Here is a 20,488-nt window from a genome sequence, read left to right as displayed (position 1 = left end):
AAGTTTACTTGAGATTTTTGCAAATTTTAAAAAAATAAAAAATTCAGAAAGCACATGTACATAAGTATTCATAGCCTTTGCAAAATTGAGCTTAGCTGCATCCTGTTTCCCCTGATCATCTTTTAGATGTTTCTGCAGCTTAATTGGAGTCCACCTGTGGTACAGTAAATTCAGTTGACACCTTTCAAACTCCATGTACACAGAGGTGGGAATCGAACCTGGACCCTGGAGATGCAAAGCGACAGTGCTAACCACTAAATGGTGGGGAATTCATGTGTGAAAATGATTAATCATGCTTCCTGAATCTGGAAATTATTTTACTTTCACTATTAAACATAGCTGCATTTTGTACCGTCAGTTTTTTATGATGCAACTTCAAACATTTAAATGATTTCTAAATGCAGTTATTTGTTATTTATTTCCGATCACATTACTTTCACGAAACAGTTCAGCATTATCCTTCCAGGTTGTAAGAACGCGTTGGACAGTTCTTAACCTATTTAAGGATAGATTTCTTTTGTCCCTTTTGAGACTCAAATAACATGTTTCCATGATCATGGTTGTTGAAATGAAAAGCTAATCATTGCATCAGTTAGGGTTAAAAATGTTGCTAGCTGAAACATAACACTGTAATCTTTGTACAATCATAAGTATTTCCTTCTTTAGACATAAATGCTGACTTGTTGTAATGTTGGATACTGAGGGCACTCTAATCTGTTCACTATTTGCGATGGTAAATTAACTGTCCTAAATGATAAATTATTTTCTTTTACATATTCAGCCTTTCATTTAGACCAGAAGTGTTTAAATCCAGTTCTGGAAATCCAGTTTGTAATTCACCAACACTTACACACATATGCACAAAACCACCTGGCAATCAACAAAATAGTTAAATCAGCCATGTTTGGGCAGAAAAATCATTAACCAGTTATGGACACTGGATTTAAACACCCCTAATTTAGATTTAACATTTTGTATGCTAAAAAAAAAAAAAGAGATGTATTAGCTTATTTTATTCTAATGTTTGTTTTTGAGGAATGATTATTAGGCTAGATGGCCTGGTGGCGTGGTGATTAGTTGTCTCATTCCCACCTTGGGTCTGTGTGCATGGAGCTTGCATGTTCTCATGCTTGATTGGTTTTCCCACAGTCCAAAGGCATGCAGATTAGGCTAAAAGGCATTCCCAATTGCTTGTCCTGTGTTTCCTTCTATGGGTGGGCACCCTGTCCAGGGTTACCCCGCCTCGTGCCTTTTGGCTCCTGGCCTCCAGTGACCCTGTACAGTATATAAACTGTATACAAAATAAATGAATAAATTTTTGGCCTACATAGGCTACACTGTGCACCGCTAACTAGCTAGGAAGTGACCGCGGCTGTCTCACAAGTCCTCAGTATAGATGTAAATTAGCTTATTTACTACAGATTAAGGGTGTGGTCATTGGTGACTCATTGGGTGTGGTGGTCTGTCCTCTATGAGGGAGACCCGGGTTCAATTCCCGCCCAAAGCCCAGCTGCGGTCCCGAACCCCCGGGTAAAATGCTAAGGTTGTGTCAGGAAGGGAACCCTAAACAACTACTGATCCAAGGTCAGTTTTTTGTGACATGTGATGAAACAATATATATAAAATGAACAACCAGACTGGTTCCAAATCAGACCCATGCTGTTAAACTGAGTCACATGAGATTTCAGTAAAGATGTGAATTGTCTTATATGCTACAGATCCAGGGTCAATTTCCTGTGACATGTGATTACAAAAGTGTATATAAAATGAACAACCAGACTGGTTCCAAATCATCAGGACAAATGCTGGTAAACTATGACACTATAAAATGTTTTTTTTTAATCTATCGATCGTACATAGTACAGAGACCCAAATTATACAAATTCGGTTATAATTAATATCGTAAATCAGGGAACGCTGATTCACTCGGGACTTTTATTTTGAAATTCTGATGTGTACATTTCTTACTTCCGCATCAGTGCTTTACAGTCTTGCTGGACACCGGTTATATTATACAGCTAAGTGAAGTGATAATAATGCTAATGTTCTCCGGTGATTCTTTAAGTAACTCAGCGACACAGCTGTCTGATTCAGTGTGTTGTCTTTTCACGATATTAAGCGGAGTATTATAAAATGTACAGCAGCTGTTATACAGTATCTGTTCCCTGCATAACTGAATGATCATAACCTGTAAGTTTCAGTTTGAACTCATTAACACTCGGATTTACTGATCCAGCAGTGCTACTGGTGTGCTATTGCTTTGTATGAAGTAGTGTGTTTACATTCACACTGTATACATTAAGTGAACCTGTGAAAGAACACTAATGGAAAGTGTCTGTTGGTTCCAGTTTAGGTTTGTAATGGTTCACAGTAGTGTTGGGACTGACCGGTCACCTCCTGCTATGATATTATCCTGATAACCAGGTATCTATACCCAGGTAATTCTATAAGTATCACGATTTTATGAAGATCCTGATTCAACGTTACATTTTCTCCGTACAGAATTGTTCATTTATGAAGCTGATCACCGGTCATATTTATCAAACCATGATTTAACGTGTGGTAGCTCAAGCAGTTGAGGCTCTGGGGTTTGAGCCCCGTCCCCACCAGGTTGCTATTATTTGGCCCCTAGAATAGGCAAGAATTCCTAAGAAGCGTGCCAGTGATTACTTCATTCAATGATTATTACTAAAATGAACCTGTGGAAACCATTTACATGCTTGATCTTGGTGTAAAACCACCGCCTAATTAAATAAAATCTGTTTGTTTTTTCGCCATAGTGTATTTTTGTTTTTTCTTTTCAGTGGCATGTGGGTCTGTGAAAGCTGTGACAAGAGTCGGACCTAATCGTAAACTCGACCTTGACTCTCAGACATCATGCTCTGACTGTGATTCAGACATCCAGAGCAATGGAGGGACAGTCAGACAATTTAAAGCCTTCCTGGATCATATCAGAACTTTGTGGCACTGAAGCGGACTTGCCATTTCCCATTTGGCAGAATGGCACCCTCAGTCCCTGCTTTAACCAAATCATCTGTGGATCTCTAGTGCATGCTGTTACTGCAGTGCTCAGCGCGTGTTACCTGAGCGTGCCGGGGTAAGCTATACACCTGGGGGATTGATACAGCCCATAATTATTGTTTTATTTAGAACTGCAAAACGGTGTCTAGATATTATATTGCAAATAAATTATTTTGGAAAAGTGGAAAGTAGGGATGGGAATCAACAGGGGCCACCCGATGCGAAATCATTACAATACCTTGGTGCCGATTTAATTTGTGTTACGATTCTGTAAATATGAAATTTTTAGACATCCCAATTCAGTATTAAATTTACATTACAGTTACAGTATAGACAAAGTATTAGCAGATAATTTGCTCATAGCACAAAGGATGCTGTGCTGCTTGCCAATATGTGAATAGATTAGAGTGCAATTGTAGGATTATAGAGGAACTAAAACATTTTACTACCTTAATTTAATTCATTAATTCATTCATCTTTTAAACCGCCTATCCTGTACATTGTCGCAATAATGGAGATTATTATAGCAAAAAAGGGAGACTAAATCTGGAGTATGATGTTAAACAAATAAATATAAGTCTGATGATCAGATGTCCATAAACTTTTTTCAGAAACATGTTTTTTTTTTTTTTTTTAAACATACTAATGACCTAGTCATAGTTAAAGATTATCCTATGTTAATCCATCCATGTATTCTTATTTTGTAGGTCTCTACTCCGTATATTAAAAGTTTATTATCACTGTTTTGCAGACTTGGCACGCTTCTGCCGTCACTGCCTGTTGGCTGGATCTTCAGGTCTGTTGTTGCGCTGCTGCTGGTTTTTGTTTTTATCGCAGATTTGGGGTTGGTGCTCGTGCTTCACCAGCAAGACTTTTACTTGAACATCTTGGCCGATGGATGTGGCGTCGTTGCATGGCTGGTCCACTTTGGGGCCGTTTTATCCTTGCAAAGATCTGTGTACAGAAGAACTCGGGGTCCACCATTTTTTCTGGTCCTGGCCGTTCTTTCTGTTCCTAACATAATGTTTGCCCTTATTTATGGCATTCATGATGGCATTCATCTCAATAACGAGGAGCTCTTGCAGTTTGGAAGATTTGTCTTGATTGTTATCAGGGCAGCCCTGATTTTGTTGTACTTGCTGGCTTTTTTCTTTCCATGCTCTACGTCACAAAGGGAGACCCTGCTTATAAACACAGACGATGGCGCTCCTCTTATTGCTCCAGAACCTGCCGGAGGAGAAATGGTGGCAGAAGATGGCTGCAACTGCCCGTCCAGGCTCCTCTACTTGTGGTTGAATGTTCAACTGAGGCAGGGTCAACGTGGAGAGCTCAAGAAACCCAGCGATGTTTTACAACTGCCCCAAAGGCTAAGGACGAAAGCTGTCACTCAGCGCTTCTCTCAGTGTTGGGCAAAGTGTCTGAATAACAAAAAGCCGAGGACACTTGAAGGGAACCAGCAGGATGGTTTGTACAGTGAAATACAACCTGAGGAGGAAATGAGCCACCATGAGGTGAGACTCTTAACAGTGCTACACAAGGCTTTCGGTGCACGCTACTACCTCCTTGGTGTTCTGAAGCTAATGGCCAGCCTTCTAGCATTTGCAGGACCGCTGCTCCTCAGCTGGTTAGTGGGTTTCATGGAAACTGAGGGGGCACCGCTGAGCACAGGTGTGTGGTGTGCTGTGGGCCTTTTCTTGAGCACTTTTTTAGCAGCGTTCCTCCGTAACGTCTTTGTTTTTGAAGTCTCGAAGGTGGCCCTGGAGGCTCGGGCCGCCGTAGTGTCCACTATCTATGCCAAAGCTCTGAGGGTCAGTAGCTCAGCGCTGTCGCGTTTCACTACGGGTGAAGTGGTCAACTACATGAGCACTGACACGGACCGACTGGTCAATTTTTTTAACAGCTTCCATGAAGTTTGGAGCCTTCCTTTCCAGTTCATCCTGGCCCTTTACCTGCTTTACCTGCAGGTGGGCGTGGCCTTCTTGGGAGGGCTGACTGTGGCTTTTCTACTTGTGCCACTTAATAAGGTGCTGGCAGCCCGTATCCTGGAGAACAATAAACACATGCTGACGCATAAGGACAACCGAGTAAAGGTAATAGTAATAGTAATAGTATAAAAGGTAATAGTATACTGTTTTAGACATACAGTACAGTGCCCCTTCTTGATTTTTTTTTTGTTGTATATTTGTCACACTTAAATGATTGAGATTATCAAGCTAATTTTAATATAACACAAAGATTACAATCGCGGTTCCCTAAGAAAAATAAAATCACCATTTGTTTCATGCATTTTGTATTTATGCAGATTATCTTTGTATAATATTAAAATTTGTTTGATGATCTGAGTCATTTAAGTGTGATAAATATGCAAAAGAAATACAAAAAGCTTATATTTTTCACAGCACTCTTCATATTTAAGTGTACAGTTGTAGTTTTAGATGTAGATTTGTAGATTTAATTTTGTCTGATCATTAGAAAGACAATACACAAATCACTAAAAATGTGAAACATCTTGAAGTCATAAATACGGTAACAGAAACAGATTACTAATGTGTAATAATCAGCGCAATAAATACAGTATTAGCTCCATATCTCAATATTTCTATAGTTACCAGTTATGCAGCCAAACAATATTAAAACCGTTAAACAGATGATCCTTCTTTTTAAAGCTAATGACCGAAGTCCTTTTCGGAATCCGAGTTCTCAAGTTCTACAACTGGGAGCAGCACATTACAGAGAAGATAACTCAGAGTCGTGAAAAAGAGCTGAGTCACCTGAAGGCATTGAAGTACCTGGACGCGGTGTGCGTGTACACCTGGGCAGCTCTTCCTGTCGTCATCTCAATCCTCACCTTCATCACGTATGTGCTGCTTGGAAACAGTCTTACTGCGGCCAAGGTGAGCAGGATAAAGAGAAGAGAAGCCATTTACTTTTTTGTGTTTAATATGAAACAGCTCAGTATGTTCCGATACTCATCTGATGTACCTTAAGACATGATGTGTCCTGGTGGTCATGAGGAATATATTTCCTATAGCAGTCAATGTAACACATGTTCATTACAAAAAAATGTCACAGGGTCCATCTGTAATGTTTTCCTGGTCCTAAACAGTACCAGAGCACCAAGTCAGCACAGTATCAGTCTTATACATAAAAGACAATAATTTATTGCTGATTAGGGGACTTTAAAAAAAAAAAAAATGGATTGATGGATTTGTATTGTTTAATGAATGTTTCATAACATTCTATACCCTGTATTATTCTCTGCTATCTGTAATCCTTTAAGGGATGACTTGATGACAAAGGTGTAAGCATTTATGTCAGTAAAAGTGGTTAAAAAGCAGATGGAAAAAGTACCGCAGTACACTCAAACTGAACCCACCCCTGCATGAACACCTTTAGAATATATACGAGGGGCGTTCAAGTTAAACTAGGACCTTTGATGAAATTATCACAAATGAAGGGCATAACATAGATTGGCATTTATAGAAGACCTCAAGTACAGTGAAGTACTTAGCTAAAGTAAAACATTTGAATGATGCAAGCATTTTAAAGGCCATGTCTGTGAGTGATGATCCCGTCCAGGGTGGATCGGAGCCCACTGCAGTCGCTCCTGTGGACATTCAGCAAGTGGAACGGCTTATTCATGAAAATTGGCGTATAAATTGTCACCCACTTGCAAATAAGTGTGGATCTGTCTGTTGAAACTGTACACACAATCAATCACCAACACCACTGGCAGTTACAGCAACTCAGCTAGAAGTTACCACATCCCCCATACAGTCCTGACCTCGCTCCAAGCCATTTTCACATGTTTGCACCATTAAAGGGGTTCCTGGGGGGCCCAGCGTTTCAGGCATAAAGCACATGAATGAGTCCTTTTGTGGCTCTGCCATACTGAGAAAACTTTTTCCCTTAATGATAATCAAGGTATAAGTGCTGCAGCAGTAGTGTAGGGGATTATATAGAAGATACAATAAGTGTTTTGCTCTCATAACTATGTTCATTTATTCTACACAATTAAAAGTCCTGGTTTAATATGAACAGCAATCGTACTGTACATTCTAATTGCACTTATTACCAATATGCAAACCATGTGGTTTTTTTTTTGTTTTTTACATTTACTCATGTTTAGATTGTAACCAGTGTTTGCATACCTTCTTGATGTAAGTGTCAATGTGAGGATGTTTGTGACTTCAGACTTAAACGCCACTGGTTAAAACTCACTGTTTCTTCCGCATTTAAACTGCTTACTCGTTCTGCTTGTAGGTCTTCACTACTCTGGCTCTAGTGGGCATGCTCATTCTTCCACTCAATGCCTTCCCCTGGGTTCTTAATGGCACGCTGGAGGCCAAAGTATCTCTGGACCGCATTCAGCTCTTCCTCAGTCTGAACGATCAAGACTTCAGTGCATACTACAGCCAAGGTAGTACAATGTAGTAAAATTAGTACAAGGTAGTAAAATTTCTAAGGTAGCTCAGTACAACCTCTAGGAGCAAGCCGGTCAGGCACACAGTTTGCTATCTAAGCTATGATTTCCAGCAGATAATGTCGCATAGATCATGAGATAAATACTCCTCAGTTATATTTCTAGCAGTTTGTAAAAGACCCATCTGTAGGATTGTATTAATTAGTATTCAACAATTTTTTTTATTTAAAAGCTTTAAAAGCTCTAATTCCTCTATGGCACATTTAACAGCAGTATAAGTAATTTTACTGTAGGTAAACCTGGATGTAACTTTAGATGCCTATTGTGCAATAACTAAAACAAGAGTGAGTAATAACTGTATAAAATTCTAATTGCAGTTAAAATATTTTTTACTTTGTTGAAATTAATGTGTACTTAACATTAAACAGTATATCCTGAGGATCCTCTAACTGCCATTCAGCTGACCGAGGCGAATTTCTCCTGGATGAAGATAGATCGACATTCTAACTCTGACATAGAGGACGCATCCGCAACAGGAAGTCTGTACCTCCGCAATCTCAACTTAAGTGTCAAGAAGGTATGTCGCACAATAGAAATCAAAGCACTCAGAAGACTTCAAAGGCAAAGAATTATTATCTGACATTCCTCGGTTATCAGCATTTGGCCTATTGTAAGTTATTCCATGTGAAAATTTCAGGGCTCTCTGTTTGTCGTGGTTGGCAAAGTTGGCTGTGGGAAAAGCTCACTGTTAGCTGGCATTACTGGAGAGCTGAACAGGTAAAATGTAATGTAATGTATTAAAAATAATTATATTTTAATAATTTTACTGCCAGGTTAGACTTTTTTAACAAATGTTGCAAGACATCCGAACTCAGTCCAAATCCAGGCTTAAACAGGATTTATGAAGGACTAAGCTGTTTTTTTTACGCTTAGTGCACTGCAAATTCCAAATGTCAAATAATTGTTTATTTTTGCAAGCTTATAATACAGCAGTTTATTCTTAATTCTTTACTGAGCTCTAAGCAAAGTAACATGTGCTTATCCAAAAAAAAAGTAAATTTATTTAAAATATCTTTTTAGACTTGGTGGCATTGTGCATGTCCAGGGCAGAGAGGAGGGCTTCGGCTTTGTTGCCCAGGAGCCATGGATCCAGCATGCAACCGTGCGTGACAACATCCTTTTTGGAAAGGACTTTGACAGTGGCTTATATCAAGCTGTGCTTGAGGCGTGTGCCCTCACTGCAGACCTTAATGTAAGCTTGTTTCAGTATTTCCTCTTAAATACAAATAAAAACTCTCTTTATTTTCTCTATTTTATTCCCCTGCTACACTAATACACTTACCCAGTGTTTCAGTAGTACTTGGATACCATCAAGGTAGGAAGTTTTCTCAGTACGCCAGACCAATGATCGGACTGCCTACTTCATGTCTGAAACACTGGGCTCCCAGGAATTCCGTTAATGGTCCAAAAATATGGAAATTGGAGTGAGGGCAGGACTGTATGGGAGATGTGGCATAAAATCCCAGCCAAGTTTCTGTAATGTGCAAGTGTTGTTGGGAGATGAATGTGTGTATAGTTAAGAGTGTGCGTCTCTTGCTCAAATTAGCAACAAGTTATCTGTTGATTTTCAAAGATCCGGCGTTCTACTCACTGAACGTCCATAGGAACGACTGCAGTGGACTCTGAGCCATTTCCCCAGGATACATATACAGCCTTCTTTAAAACATTTGCACCATTTTTTTTGTGTGGTAAAGAGTCTCATCACCGTACCTTGCTTAAGGTCTTCTCTAAATGTCAGTTGGTTTTATATGGATCTCCCAAGTAATCATGTGGTAAAATAATTTTTTTTCGGGCAGAATCCATCTATACGGATTGACAAACTGAACACGCGGATGACTGAACTCAGAGGACAGATTAATATTTTCCAAATTCAGTATATACAGTATATTCAAAAGATCTAAACTGTATTGTGACATCGTGACATGCAGTGGAACCTTGCATTGTGAGTAACAGATTAAAACTGAATCCATGTCCTTGGTTTATCAATCCATTTATCAGTTCAGTAAATAATGTGCACGGATTGTGATCAACATTTTATTTTTGTACCACATGACCCCTGGGAGGGCTCTGTAGTTTTACTCTTTAATTCAAGAGAAATTCCATCAAAGTCCTTATTTGATTTGAACGGTACTTTGTATTTTCCCTCACTCCAGAGCCACATAATGAACCAGACTTTTCCTTTACCTGTTGCATGCTGAATGTTCTGCAGATTTTGCCAAATGGAGATCAGACAGAAGTGGGAGAGAACGGTGTCACACTCAGCGGAGGGCAGAAAAGTCGCCTCGCTCTAGCTCGAGCTGTTTATATGGTAAAAGATTTTACTAAAACGAATCAAAAACTACTGTACAGAAAAACTTACGGTTTTATGCTAATACACCTTGTTGTGTTTGGTGACAGGACAAAGACATCTATCTCCTGGATGATCCTTTAGCAGCAGTGGACGCTGATGTGGCTCATCATCTTATGGAGAAATGCATTTTGGGAATGCTTAGGAACAAGACCAGAATCCTTTGCACTCACAGAATAGAGTTTGTGGAGAAAGCCGATATGGTGATCCTGATGGACAATGGGACCATTCTAAAAACAGGTATCATCCACAAACAATATTAGTTGTTTTGCCAGTGTGTATATAGTTTATACAGTATTGAGAGTGTAATTCTTGAGGATGTACTGTACTGTGCAAAAGTTTTGAGCCACCCCTATTTTTTTCATATTAAAATAAATTAAAAAAGGTGGCATGGTAAGCACTGTCACCATGATTGTGATGATGTGGCTTAAAAAAACTCTGAAACTTGTCAGTTACAGGGACTGAACTGAAAATGAGAGCAAGAAAGTCTGACTCTTTAGAAGCAAAAATATAAAAAAACCGTGGTTGGCTTTTTGCACGTTATGGAAGTTATTTACAAATATTTTGCATGAACCTAGAAAAAGACATACATGTTTTAAATATTGGGTTACATTTCTTGTTGCTCTGAATTGCTTTGTAAAGGAACACCCCAGGAGGTCTTATCTCTGGTGAAAGATGTACCTAAGGGTAGCAAAAAAGAGACTGAAGTAAAGAAAAAGGGTAATTATTCTATTTTCTTTTACATGATACTCATATTAAAGTTTTAATCCAGACAGAGCTGAGATTTTGCTTCTTTTATTTTTCTTCTTCATTAGATGGTGCTGATGAAGAAGAAGAAGAGCTGACCACTACTGAGCCAGTTTTGGAGGAGGAACTACGCACCATAGGGGAGGAACAGAAGCAGATGGGCAGCCTTGCCTGGACAGTCTACAAGTCCTATTGGAAAGCTGTGGGCGGGTGCATGGCTGTGTCTGTTCTTTTGTCTCTGCTTCTTATGCAAGGTATGAATGACTGAAAACAGTGTTAGTTTCTAGTTAGATAGGCTGTGCTGTAATTACTCCTGTAATCACTAACTATGCACTGAAGATGTTACCTTCACTGCAGGGTCTAAAAATGTTTCTGATTGGTGGCTGTCTCACTGGATCTCCAACATAAAACCCAATGGTTCTGAACTGGTGTCTCTGACAGCAAGTCCTCTCTCTGCCCTAGTGCTTCTCTCTGCAGAGACAGTTGTGTAAGTTAGGATTACAAATAATATAATTAGAATTATTCTGTATTTTGTAAACAGACGGTTAGATTTCTGCCATTGTTAAAAAATTTTTTTTTTGTTTGTCTGAAACATATTCATTTTATTTAAGGTTTCCTTTAAAAGTAAGAGGCTCATTTGGCAATATGAGCTCAGAGATGAGGTTCTACATGACCGTGTATGGTTCTTTAGCTGCATCCAATACCATCTTCACTGCTGCTCGTGCCTTTCTGTTTGCTTACGGAGCAATCCACGCTGCCACAGTCATCCATAGACGACTGCTGGGTAGTGTGCTTAAGGTAAACTGTAAATATTTTTTTGTAATAATAGAGAAGAAATAAAACATTAATGCATGTCTAAGTAAACTATTATGATAGATGTTATGGAGTGTTATCAGTGTCATACAATATGTAAAAGCAGTGCTTTATTTTAAAATACAGTATATTAATAAACTGTCCTTGAATTAAACAATAAAAATACAGTGAAACCTTGGCATACAAATTTAATTACAGTAGCTGCATAAGAAATTATGTAAATGCAGATCATTTGTTCCAGCCCTCCAAAAATATTACCAGTATTACCAATTTTCACTTTAATCATGTTTTTGCATATAAAAACAATCAAAATATTTAAAAAGACAAAAATGAACTAATATATGAAATAAATAGACATTAAAACTCACTTAACCTTAATTTATGATTCCTTTTTGGCACCGGCTGCTTTTTAGCAATAATTACTTTCTTAATTTCTGAAAGTCACTCCCTTTTTTTTCTTGCTACCTTCCTTGGTAACTTTCTCTGGACTTATGGTGCTATGTCTTGCACAAAATGTAAATACTGTGAACTACTTGTGAAATACTGTGAAATACTTCGCTTAGTTTTTCCATTGACGCAAACAAGTTTTGAATGGCCCCTGGGCGTACACGTACTGTAACTTAGGCGGCATTCGGGTCTGTTCAGTTTGTTCGTTCATGTGCCGAAGATGAAAAGTTCTTGCAAAATTGTATTTCTTAAGGTGAAAGTTCGTAAGGGAGGGTATATTTCTGTGCCGAGGGTTCACTGTGGAAGGAAATTGAAATTCAAATTGAAGGGTATTTTTTACATTTATTTATAGATTATATTAGAAAAGTTGTTAGTCAAAGATTAAAATGATTAAAGTTAAGGGCTTGGAGCTATTATATGGAGATATTTAAGTAGGCAAAAAACATTATTTAGCATTAAAATTTAATTAGCCAAATGCTGACCCTGACAGAATTTCTAATAACATTCATAAATGTTTGTAAACATAACAGCTCATAGTCTGGGCTAAGTTAATAGCAAAATGTCTGACAGGAATTTTAGGTCGTATTTCTAAATGTTCACAGCTAAACATTAGGTAGCTAACTAGTCATATGAGTTACCCAGACAAATTTATGACAGGAATTTTAGGTTATTTCCTGAGTTTAATAAGACTGGCTAATCTGACAGGATTTCTGAGAAAAGATTTCAGTCACATTTGTAACTGTTTATAATTTTTATTCCTTGACACTAGCTGATTAGCTCTATAAGGCAATCTGTCAAATTTCTCACGAGGGATTTGTACATGATTATAATATTTACTACAGATACTAGCTAGGCAGCTATATGAGCCAACCTGGAAAACTTTTTGACAGTCATATTCATAAATTATCCATATATTCTCTGGTAACATTAGCTAGCTTTTTTCCCCTTAGTCTCAGTAGCTACTGTATATGAGCTAACTTCATAGTTCCATAAATACTTACAATGTCACATAATGTTCATAGCTGCTCTGATAATCTGAACAAAACAGGATTTCAAGTAATTCTGGCTAGAAATGACATGATGGAGTTTATCAAAAAATCTCTAGCAGTGCGATTTTAAATCTATGACTAATAAAATAAATAATAAAAATGAAATAATCTAATTGGCTTTATACATTGCAGTGTCTTAAATAAAGCCTTGAAATTAAGTCCTTTGTTCAGCTTTTATTCAGCTAATTTTCCATATTTTATTCCAGGCGACGGTGACGTTCTTTGACACCACTCCTCTGGGCCGAATCCTAAACCGCTTCTCCTCAGACATCTATAGCATAGATGACTCGCTACCCTTCGTCCTCAACATCCTTCTAGCCAATGTTTTTGGCTTGTTGGGAATGCTGGTGGTGATGTGCTATGGGCTGCCCTGGGTGCTTCTCCCTCTTGTTCCACTAGGGGTGCTGTACTACCAAACTCAGAGGTTTTATCGGCACTCCTCCCGCGAGCTCAAACGCTTGTGCAGCCTCACACTTTCTCCAGTCTATTCACACTTCTCTGAGACCCTCTGTGGCCTGGCAACAGTCCGGGCCAGTGGACACACTGCCAGGTATAGAGACTGTCGGAGCGATGGTTCTCAACACAGACTCTGTGTTTCCTCTTAAAGTCATCTTGTCATCTGTAAAGTCATCCATTTCATTTCATAACCCTAAACCTAACTGTTGATTTATAAATATGCAGGTTTGAGGAGGAGAATGAGAGGCGGTTGGATCAGAACCAGCGCTGTGTGTTTGTCAGTAACTCTGCCATGCAGTGGCTAGATATTCGACTGCAGATGATTGGTGTCAGTGTAGTGACCGGGATTAGTATAATAGCTGTGATCCAGCACCATATCAGATCGGTTGATCCAGGTTGGTCCTCAGCTTTCTTTACTCTTTCTTTGTATTCGCAGCATTCATTAACGTCAACTAGTCATTAACTAGTTAGACAGTTAGGCAACCTTATAAGACGTTGGAAATGGAAGTCATACACATAAACCACAAAATCACTGTTAATTAGTCCATACGTACTCCACACCCATCTGTACTCCTAAATGACTCCATGTCCTTTTGTCTGATCCTGCTTTAAACATTAGCGCAATTAAAACATGTATGCACAGCAGTTATCCAAGTGCTTCAGTTAATACAATAGTGTTAAATGTTGTCATAGACCTAGTGCTAAATATAGCATGTCAGCGATGCTGTGAGAGAACTGGCCAGGGCAGCTGCACGTGTTTCCTATGTCTTAAGGCACCACAATATTTACTCAGCCTCACAACAAACATATTCTTTTAAACCTGAATTCGTATACATTTTGGCCATAACAAGAATATAAAAAATCATGCGATAAAGGTGTTTAGTGTTGTTTAGAAAGCCAGTGAATGCCCCAATACTTAATTCATTATGAACTGGAAACATTTACATTTAGTTTATGATGATAAATGATGATGAATTACTTAATTAAAATGATTTTAGTCATTAAACAAGCTTCAGAGGTGAACAGTCTACATTAGTAATCTCCAGAACGAATGCACTTTAAAGATTCTACTCAATGTGAAACATCATATTCCTTATCAGTTGTGTAACCTTTACATTTAAGGTTTCCATAAGGTATGACTGTAGCTAATTCCGTATGTTATGAATTAGCAGCTAATCATCCCTGTGACAAAGTAGCCTGAAAGCCTAAAACCCTAACCAGGAAAGCATTATTTATTGAGCTTATACTACAATCAGGAAATCGTAAAGAACGCATTGTTAGAAAGCTTTTGAAATAATAATAGACATTCAAAGGGGACCTACTGTGCAGAGTTTACTTTATAGCCATTTTTATACATTCAGGTGGTCTCTGGTGTGTCTTTTGTTCTTTTTCCATTTTTATATTGGCTGAAGCTTAAACAAGCCAATCAAATTTTCTTCCTAATGTAACCTCATATGAGAAAAGCCTTTCCCCAGGGTGTTACTCAGCAGTACCTAATTTGCATAAGACAATGAAACAGAACGTTCAGAAGAGGAGCGAGACATTAGGAGTTACAAATATTTAAAATAGATTATCCTAGAGGGATAATTCAGCTGGGGCTTTAAAATACAAACTATAGGGGCACTTTGAGATCTGTGTTAACTACGAAAATATGGGACCTTTAGTGTACTTTACAAAGCTTAAACAAGTCTGTAATCGTTTAAACTTTAAGTTGATGCCACATTGCTGGCGTTAAAGATAGTATCTAATGCTTAAGTTTCTGCATTTTTGTTTGGGCTAGGTATGGTGGGTCTGGCTCTGTCCTATGCTCTATCCATCACTAACCTGCTGTCAGGACTGATCTTCAGCTTCGCCCAGACTGAGATGCAGCTGGTGAGTGTAGAGCGTACTGAGGAGTATTCCACCTGCATTCCCCTGGAACCCCAGCATGGCAAAGCAGCGGTAAAAGAAACAGCCATGCTCAAATCCACATGTAATAATGGAGAGTTATGTGTTACAGTCATAATGCAATTATTTGCACAAACCTTGTTGACTAGGTTCCAGCTTCCTGGCCAGAGCATGGTCGAGTGGAGTTTATCGCAGCCGTTCTAGCGTATCGACCTGGGCTACCCAATGCTCTGGATGGCATCAGCTTTATGGTAAAGCCAGGTGAGAGAGTTGGCATCATTGGACGCACAGGCTCAGGGAAGTCCACTCTGTTCCTAGCACTGTTTCGTATGGTGGAACTGAACCAGGGGTGCATACTGCTGGACGGAGAGGACATCAGTCAAGTGGGGCTTTCTCAGCTAAGGTGAGCAATTAGCCTGTATGATGACACTTTTAGTACATGAATAAAACTTGTTCAAAAGGAAATTCTTCATTAAACGAGCCCTATTATTCAAGTTTTAGTTAATTTCAGACTTTCGGATGGGTCTCCAGTATGGGATAACCCTGGAAGTTAACTTAGCTGATATATTGAAGTGGAAGGAAATATAAAGAGAAACGCTAAGAGATTTACAGGATTATCCACCACCCACCACATGGTTTATTCTTCTCACCTATTGGCTACAGAGTATTGCAGTCACTTACTGTCAGTTGCCAGTTCTGCCAGTCGTGGCTGCGCCCCCATGCCTACAACCATATCACAGACATGCTGCTCCTGGTGGAATTAACTAACCTTGAATGGTGGACTTGGCAACCAACAGTTAGTGTAAAAAGCGGTAGTTTTAAATTCTTATCAGTATTATGTAGCTAGCATGGTAAGGAGAATAAACAATGGAGATTGTGGGTAATCCTGTAAATCTGTTTAACATTTTACTTTATATTTCCATTTATTCTGCTTTAGAGTACCAGCTATGTTAAGTGGGACCTTTAATGCCAGGATGTTGTTACTTATCACAGGAATGAACAATTTCTCAAAAACAATAGCAAGATGAAGAAATATTTCACCACGTTTTTTTGTTCACCGTCTTATTCACAATCATGATGTCCACTGTAGGTCTAAGCTGGCTATCATCCCCCAGGATCCCTTCTTATTCTCTAGCTCTGTAAGGGAGAACCTTGACCCCTGTGGGCGTCATCCAGAGCATGAGCTACTAGATGCTTTACAGCAGTGTCACCTAGGAGATGTAGTTCAAAGAATAGGTACAGTATGTTCCAATCAGCGAGTCATACAGTATCTATGTTAAGTGTGCATGAGAAATTTATATTGTGTCTGTTTTTTTTTGTTCTTTGTTTTTATCCTGTTCTTCAGGGGGGTTGGATGCTACAGTCGGAGAGAGAGGAAAGTCTCTTTCAGTTGGCCAAAGGCAGCTGCTTTGTCTTGCTCGGGCGCTTCTGACTGAAGCTAATGTATGTACATGTTCAGATCAATGCTTAGATTTTTTTCCATTAAGCAGACCAAAATAAAAGCAATGCACACTGCAATACTTTACCGTTTTGTTGCCTTCTTTGTAGGTTTTATGTATTGATGAAGCTACAGCCAGCGTAGATCACAAGACTGACATGCTTCTACAGAAAACTATCCGAGAAAGATTTAAGCACAAGACAGTGCTTACTATTGCTCATAGGTAAGTGCCATAATATTTTTATTTACAATATGTCTCTCCTATGTTATTCGTTTATGTGGCCTTTTTTTCAGATTGATACCATTTTCTCTATATTTTGGTCAGGTCCTACCCATTAACTTTCTAAACAGCTACCAGCACAGTAGGGTGAGGACTAAACCATAGACTGTATAAACCCTCTGTGGGTTAATCTTACCGAAAATTAAGTAGTAGAAAAAAAATTTGACATTTAAAACTGTCTACCCCAACTATAATTGTATTACTTCATATAATTTAGATTGATGAGTTACATAAGAATTCATCTATACAGTTGTAATAAATGGAAAATTTAGCTATTAAGACCAAAACTGTTTTTGTTGGACAATTTAACACGGGGTCTATAAAGATTGACTTACTTTTGGAGCCAGCTCCTAGTGGTCATGCGAGGCACTGCCTGTTTTGATACTTCTGCGTCATGGCCTGACAAGCACCTCATTTAGGACGCATGAAGCCAAGTGCTGTCTATTTTCCCAACTGCTGCTTAAAAAGATGCTTGCTAAAATTTGGGCTTGTTGCTTGGTTGGGATTTAAACTTGAACCTCAAGGTCCTGAGTGAAAGCTTTTCTTTGGTGACACACAGGAACCTAAGCTATGTTTACACTGTCAGTTAAATGTGACCCAATTCCGATTTTTTGCTCATATGTGACACATATCGGATATGTTTTATGTCCAAGTAAACAGGAAAAATTTCCTGAAACGCATGCATTCTGATATTATGAGATCGGTTTCAGGCCTCCTTCATACGTGGAAATAAATCAGATATAAATCAGATGTGTGCTAATGTGATTGTCGTGTAAACAGACAGATCGGATTTCAGGCATTGTGTTCTGTACGTCATTAAAACTGAGACTACTTCGTGGTTTAATAGCGTAATTTTATTCTCCTGTGGAAGCGCGTGTATAACATGGCAGGTGACATGGAAGGGGAAAAGCCCACCCCCGCCTTGTTTTGATGTTTATTTAGGCTAAATAACATTAAGAAATCAGTATTTGGTGAATGAAGAATATGCACTGGCTGCAATTTTGGTCCTCCGTTTCAAAATCATGGTGACGTTTCGCGAACTTTGCGTATATCGCAGAGCTAGCATCAAGCATATTACGCTTTCGTCCATCTTGGCAAGTGTGTAGCGCAAGAACCTCCCTTTAAGTATGCGCAATGTTTCAGATAGTATGGCAAGTGTAAACACTTGAATCGGATATGGGTCATAATTGAAAGAACGTGTAAACAGACGGTCAAAAAAAAACAGATATAGGCAACAAATCAGAATTGGGCATCACTGCATTGTAAACTAGGCTCTAGTCATTTGCCTGTTTACATTTACATTGAGCATTAGGTAGACACACTTATCCAAAATGACTGCTTATGTATTTTTATCCAATTTTTTACGTCTGAGCAACTGAGAGTTAAAGGCCTCCACAAGGCCCAACAGTGGCAACTTGGTGGTGCTGGGGTTTGAACCTGGACCTTTCCAATCAGTAGTCCAGTGCCTTAACCATGGAGATACCCCTCATCCCGTAGTGTCATACTGTATCATCCTCACCACCCTTTATGATTACAAGATAAGTGTGTCAAAGCCCAAACTGAGTTTCAGTGAACCTGAAAGTTTTAAGACTAAAGAAAACTTGAATCTGTAAAGTTACAGGACAATTTATTACAGGACAATTTCAATGACATAACAAGTGTTATCTCGAGTGATAACTGGAGTTCTTCAAAAACAGGTCACCCACATCTACTCAGCTTTTAGCGGGCATTCCTCATAGTTAGTACAATCACAAAACTGAAGAAGGTACAAAGCTGAGTCTTTTTATTGACAAGAGCTGGGAACTGGTGACCTTGGATCTTCTGTGTAGTTATATATTGAATTACTTTTTGTTCATTTTTAAAAGACAATTACGGTTCCTTCACCCTTGTGTATCACTCTCTCTCTCTCGCTCTCTTTTTGACATTAAACAGACTTAATACAATCATGGACTCCGACAGGGTTCTGGTGATGCAGGCTGGGAAGGTGGTGGAGTTTGACAGCCCATCTTCTCTGCGCAAGAAAGAGATTCAGTTTTTTAGAAACTTCTATATGGAAGAGACAAATAAATGATAATAATGGCAAATAATGGCAAGGCTAAATGAGCCTGAACATTAGCACTGGTCTTAATCAGTTTAGTAGTTTTACAGATTTTGTATTAGTTTGGTAAAAACCCAAACAGGCTGCAAATACTTTACATAATGTTTACATGATGACACCAGTGTTTGGTGTATGACAACTGTGTCAAGGGTGTATAATAGTTTAGATTATAATTTATTCCTGTTTTATACTCTCGTCACGCATTTTAAATTATACTGATCAGCCATAACATTAATAATCAAATTACATTAACAGTAAAATCACATAGGTTTTAGGTTCCCCTTTTGCCACCAAAACAGGTCTGACCCCTCAGGGCATGACTGCACATAGCCTCTGAAGGTGTGCTGTGGTTTCTGGCATCAGGAAATTAGTTGCAGGGTGGGGCCTCTGTGGATCAGACTTGTTTATCCAGAACATCTCATGGATGCATGATCAGATTGAGATTTTATAGACTGGTTCAACAACTGTTTGTCTGCTAAGCCAAATAAACAGCAAGCTGTGATGCACTAGGTCTTCTGATACCTTTCTGATATAGCTAACATTTTCATCCACTTTTTTTTATCAACTTTAGCTACATTAGCTTACCTGTGGGATCGGACCAGACAGGCTGGCCTTTGCTCCCTGCAGGCATAAATGAGTCTTGGGTGTCCATGATCCTGTTACCTGTTACCACGGTTCACTTGTATGTAATTGATAATCAATGTTATTCAGTCCACCTGAAGGTGGTATTAATGTTATGGCTAATCGGAGTACATGTCTATGATTTATCTAGAAAAAAGTTTATATACAAAAGTGAGGTATTTTGTTACAAATTATAAAAAGCTATATTAAACAGGTTAAAATAGATTACACAAAAACTAACAAGGAAACAAAAAGAAAAACCAAGCCTCCATATTAAACCTTTATCTTTCTTGGCCTGTGCTTAAGGATAATGCACTCGGCCTGTTTTTATTATTGTCACCAGATAATAGGGACAAATGCTGAGGTGCCTGTTACTGTAGTATTACTTGAACTTGTATACTGTTATATAATTATATAATATCATTTGTCCTGTAAATAAAATAAAAAAACACTTTGATTTTAATGATTTTTTTTTCAATAAAGTATTTTACTTCCTTCGTCATGTCTTTTTTCCCTTCAAAACCTACATTTCTTGTACAGTATGTATAAACTATAGATTATTTGGTATTCCAAACACTCCATTGTTTGTGTTTACTCTGTGTTGTCAACGCTCATCATCTGCATACCAGGTGTGTTCTGTTAAATATTCATCCCCACCTACAGTGCTTAATTGAACAGTAGTGGGTGTCTTCTATGAAAGTTAAACACCTGAGTCATATGGGAGGATTAAAGGCGTGGGCACTTTTTTTTCTTTTTCTTTTTTTTTTTGGAAATGTATTCATTGAAGGTAGGTTTTTTTTC

General features: G+C 38.6%; 1 protein-coding gene across 2 annotated transcripts; it reads left to right on the top strand.

Moving 5' to 3' along the window:
- Positions 1-1,989: 1,989 nt before the first annotated feature.
- On the top strand, positions 1,990-20,149 carry abcc10 (ATP-binding cassette, sub-family C (CFTR/MRP), member 10). Of its 2 annotated transcripts, XM_053512798.1 has the most exons (23): positions 1,990-2,190; positions 2,349-2,424; positions 2,805-3,097; positions 3,773-5,111; positions 5,688-5,915; positions 7,285-7,441; positions 7,873-8,021; positions 8,142-8,221; positions 8,525-8,696; positions 9,714-9,812; positions 9,902-10,091; positions 10,494-10,571; positions 10,667-10,852; positions 10,956-11,085; positions 11,210-11,396; positions 13,114-13,457; positions 13,589-13,758; positions 15,144-15,304; positions 15,400-15,653; positions 16,341-16,486; positions 16,596-16,693; positions 16,799-16,911; positions 18,901-20,149. In XM_053512798.1, the coding sequence occupies exons 3-23, from the start codon at positions 2,910-2,912 to the stop codon at positions 19,037-19,039; spliced, it is 4,608 nt and encodes a 1,535-aa protein (XP_053368773.1). In that variant the 5' UTR covers positions 1,990-2,190; positions 2,349-2,424; positions 2,805-2,909; the 3' UTR covers positions 19,040-20,149. The 2 variants fall into 2 exon arrangements, with proteins under 2 accessions (XP_053368773.1, XP_053368772.1); XM_053512797.1 differs by lacking the exon at positions 2,349-2,424.
- Positions 20,150-20,488: the final 339 nt, after the last annotated feature.

This window comes from Clarias gariepinus, chromosome 15 (assembly GCF_024256425.1).
Source record: "Clarias gariepinus isolate MV-2021 ecotype Netherlands chromosome 15, CGAR_prim_01v2, whole genome shotgun sequence".
Lineage (NCBI taxonomy): Eukaryota > Metazoa > Chordata > Actinopteri > Siluriformes > Clariidae > Clarias > Clarias gariepinus.
The sequence above is the reverse complement of the archived record's forward strand: the minus strand, read 5'-3'. Positions and strand labels throughout refer to the sequence as shown.

Coding starts and splice junctions, on each gene's coding strand:
- abcc10 (XM_053512797.1), top strand. CDS start 2,910: ATGGAGGGACAGTCAGACAATTTAAAGCCTTCCTGGATCATATCAGAA. Junction 13,458..13,588: donor GCCAGTGGACACACTGCCAG/GTATAGAGACTG, acceptor ATAAATATGCAG/GTTTGAGGAGGAGAATGAGA. Junction 13,759..15,143: donor TATCAGATCGGTTGATCCAG/GTTGGTCCTCAG, acceptor TGTTTGGGCTAG/GTATGGTGGGTCTGGCTCTG.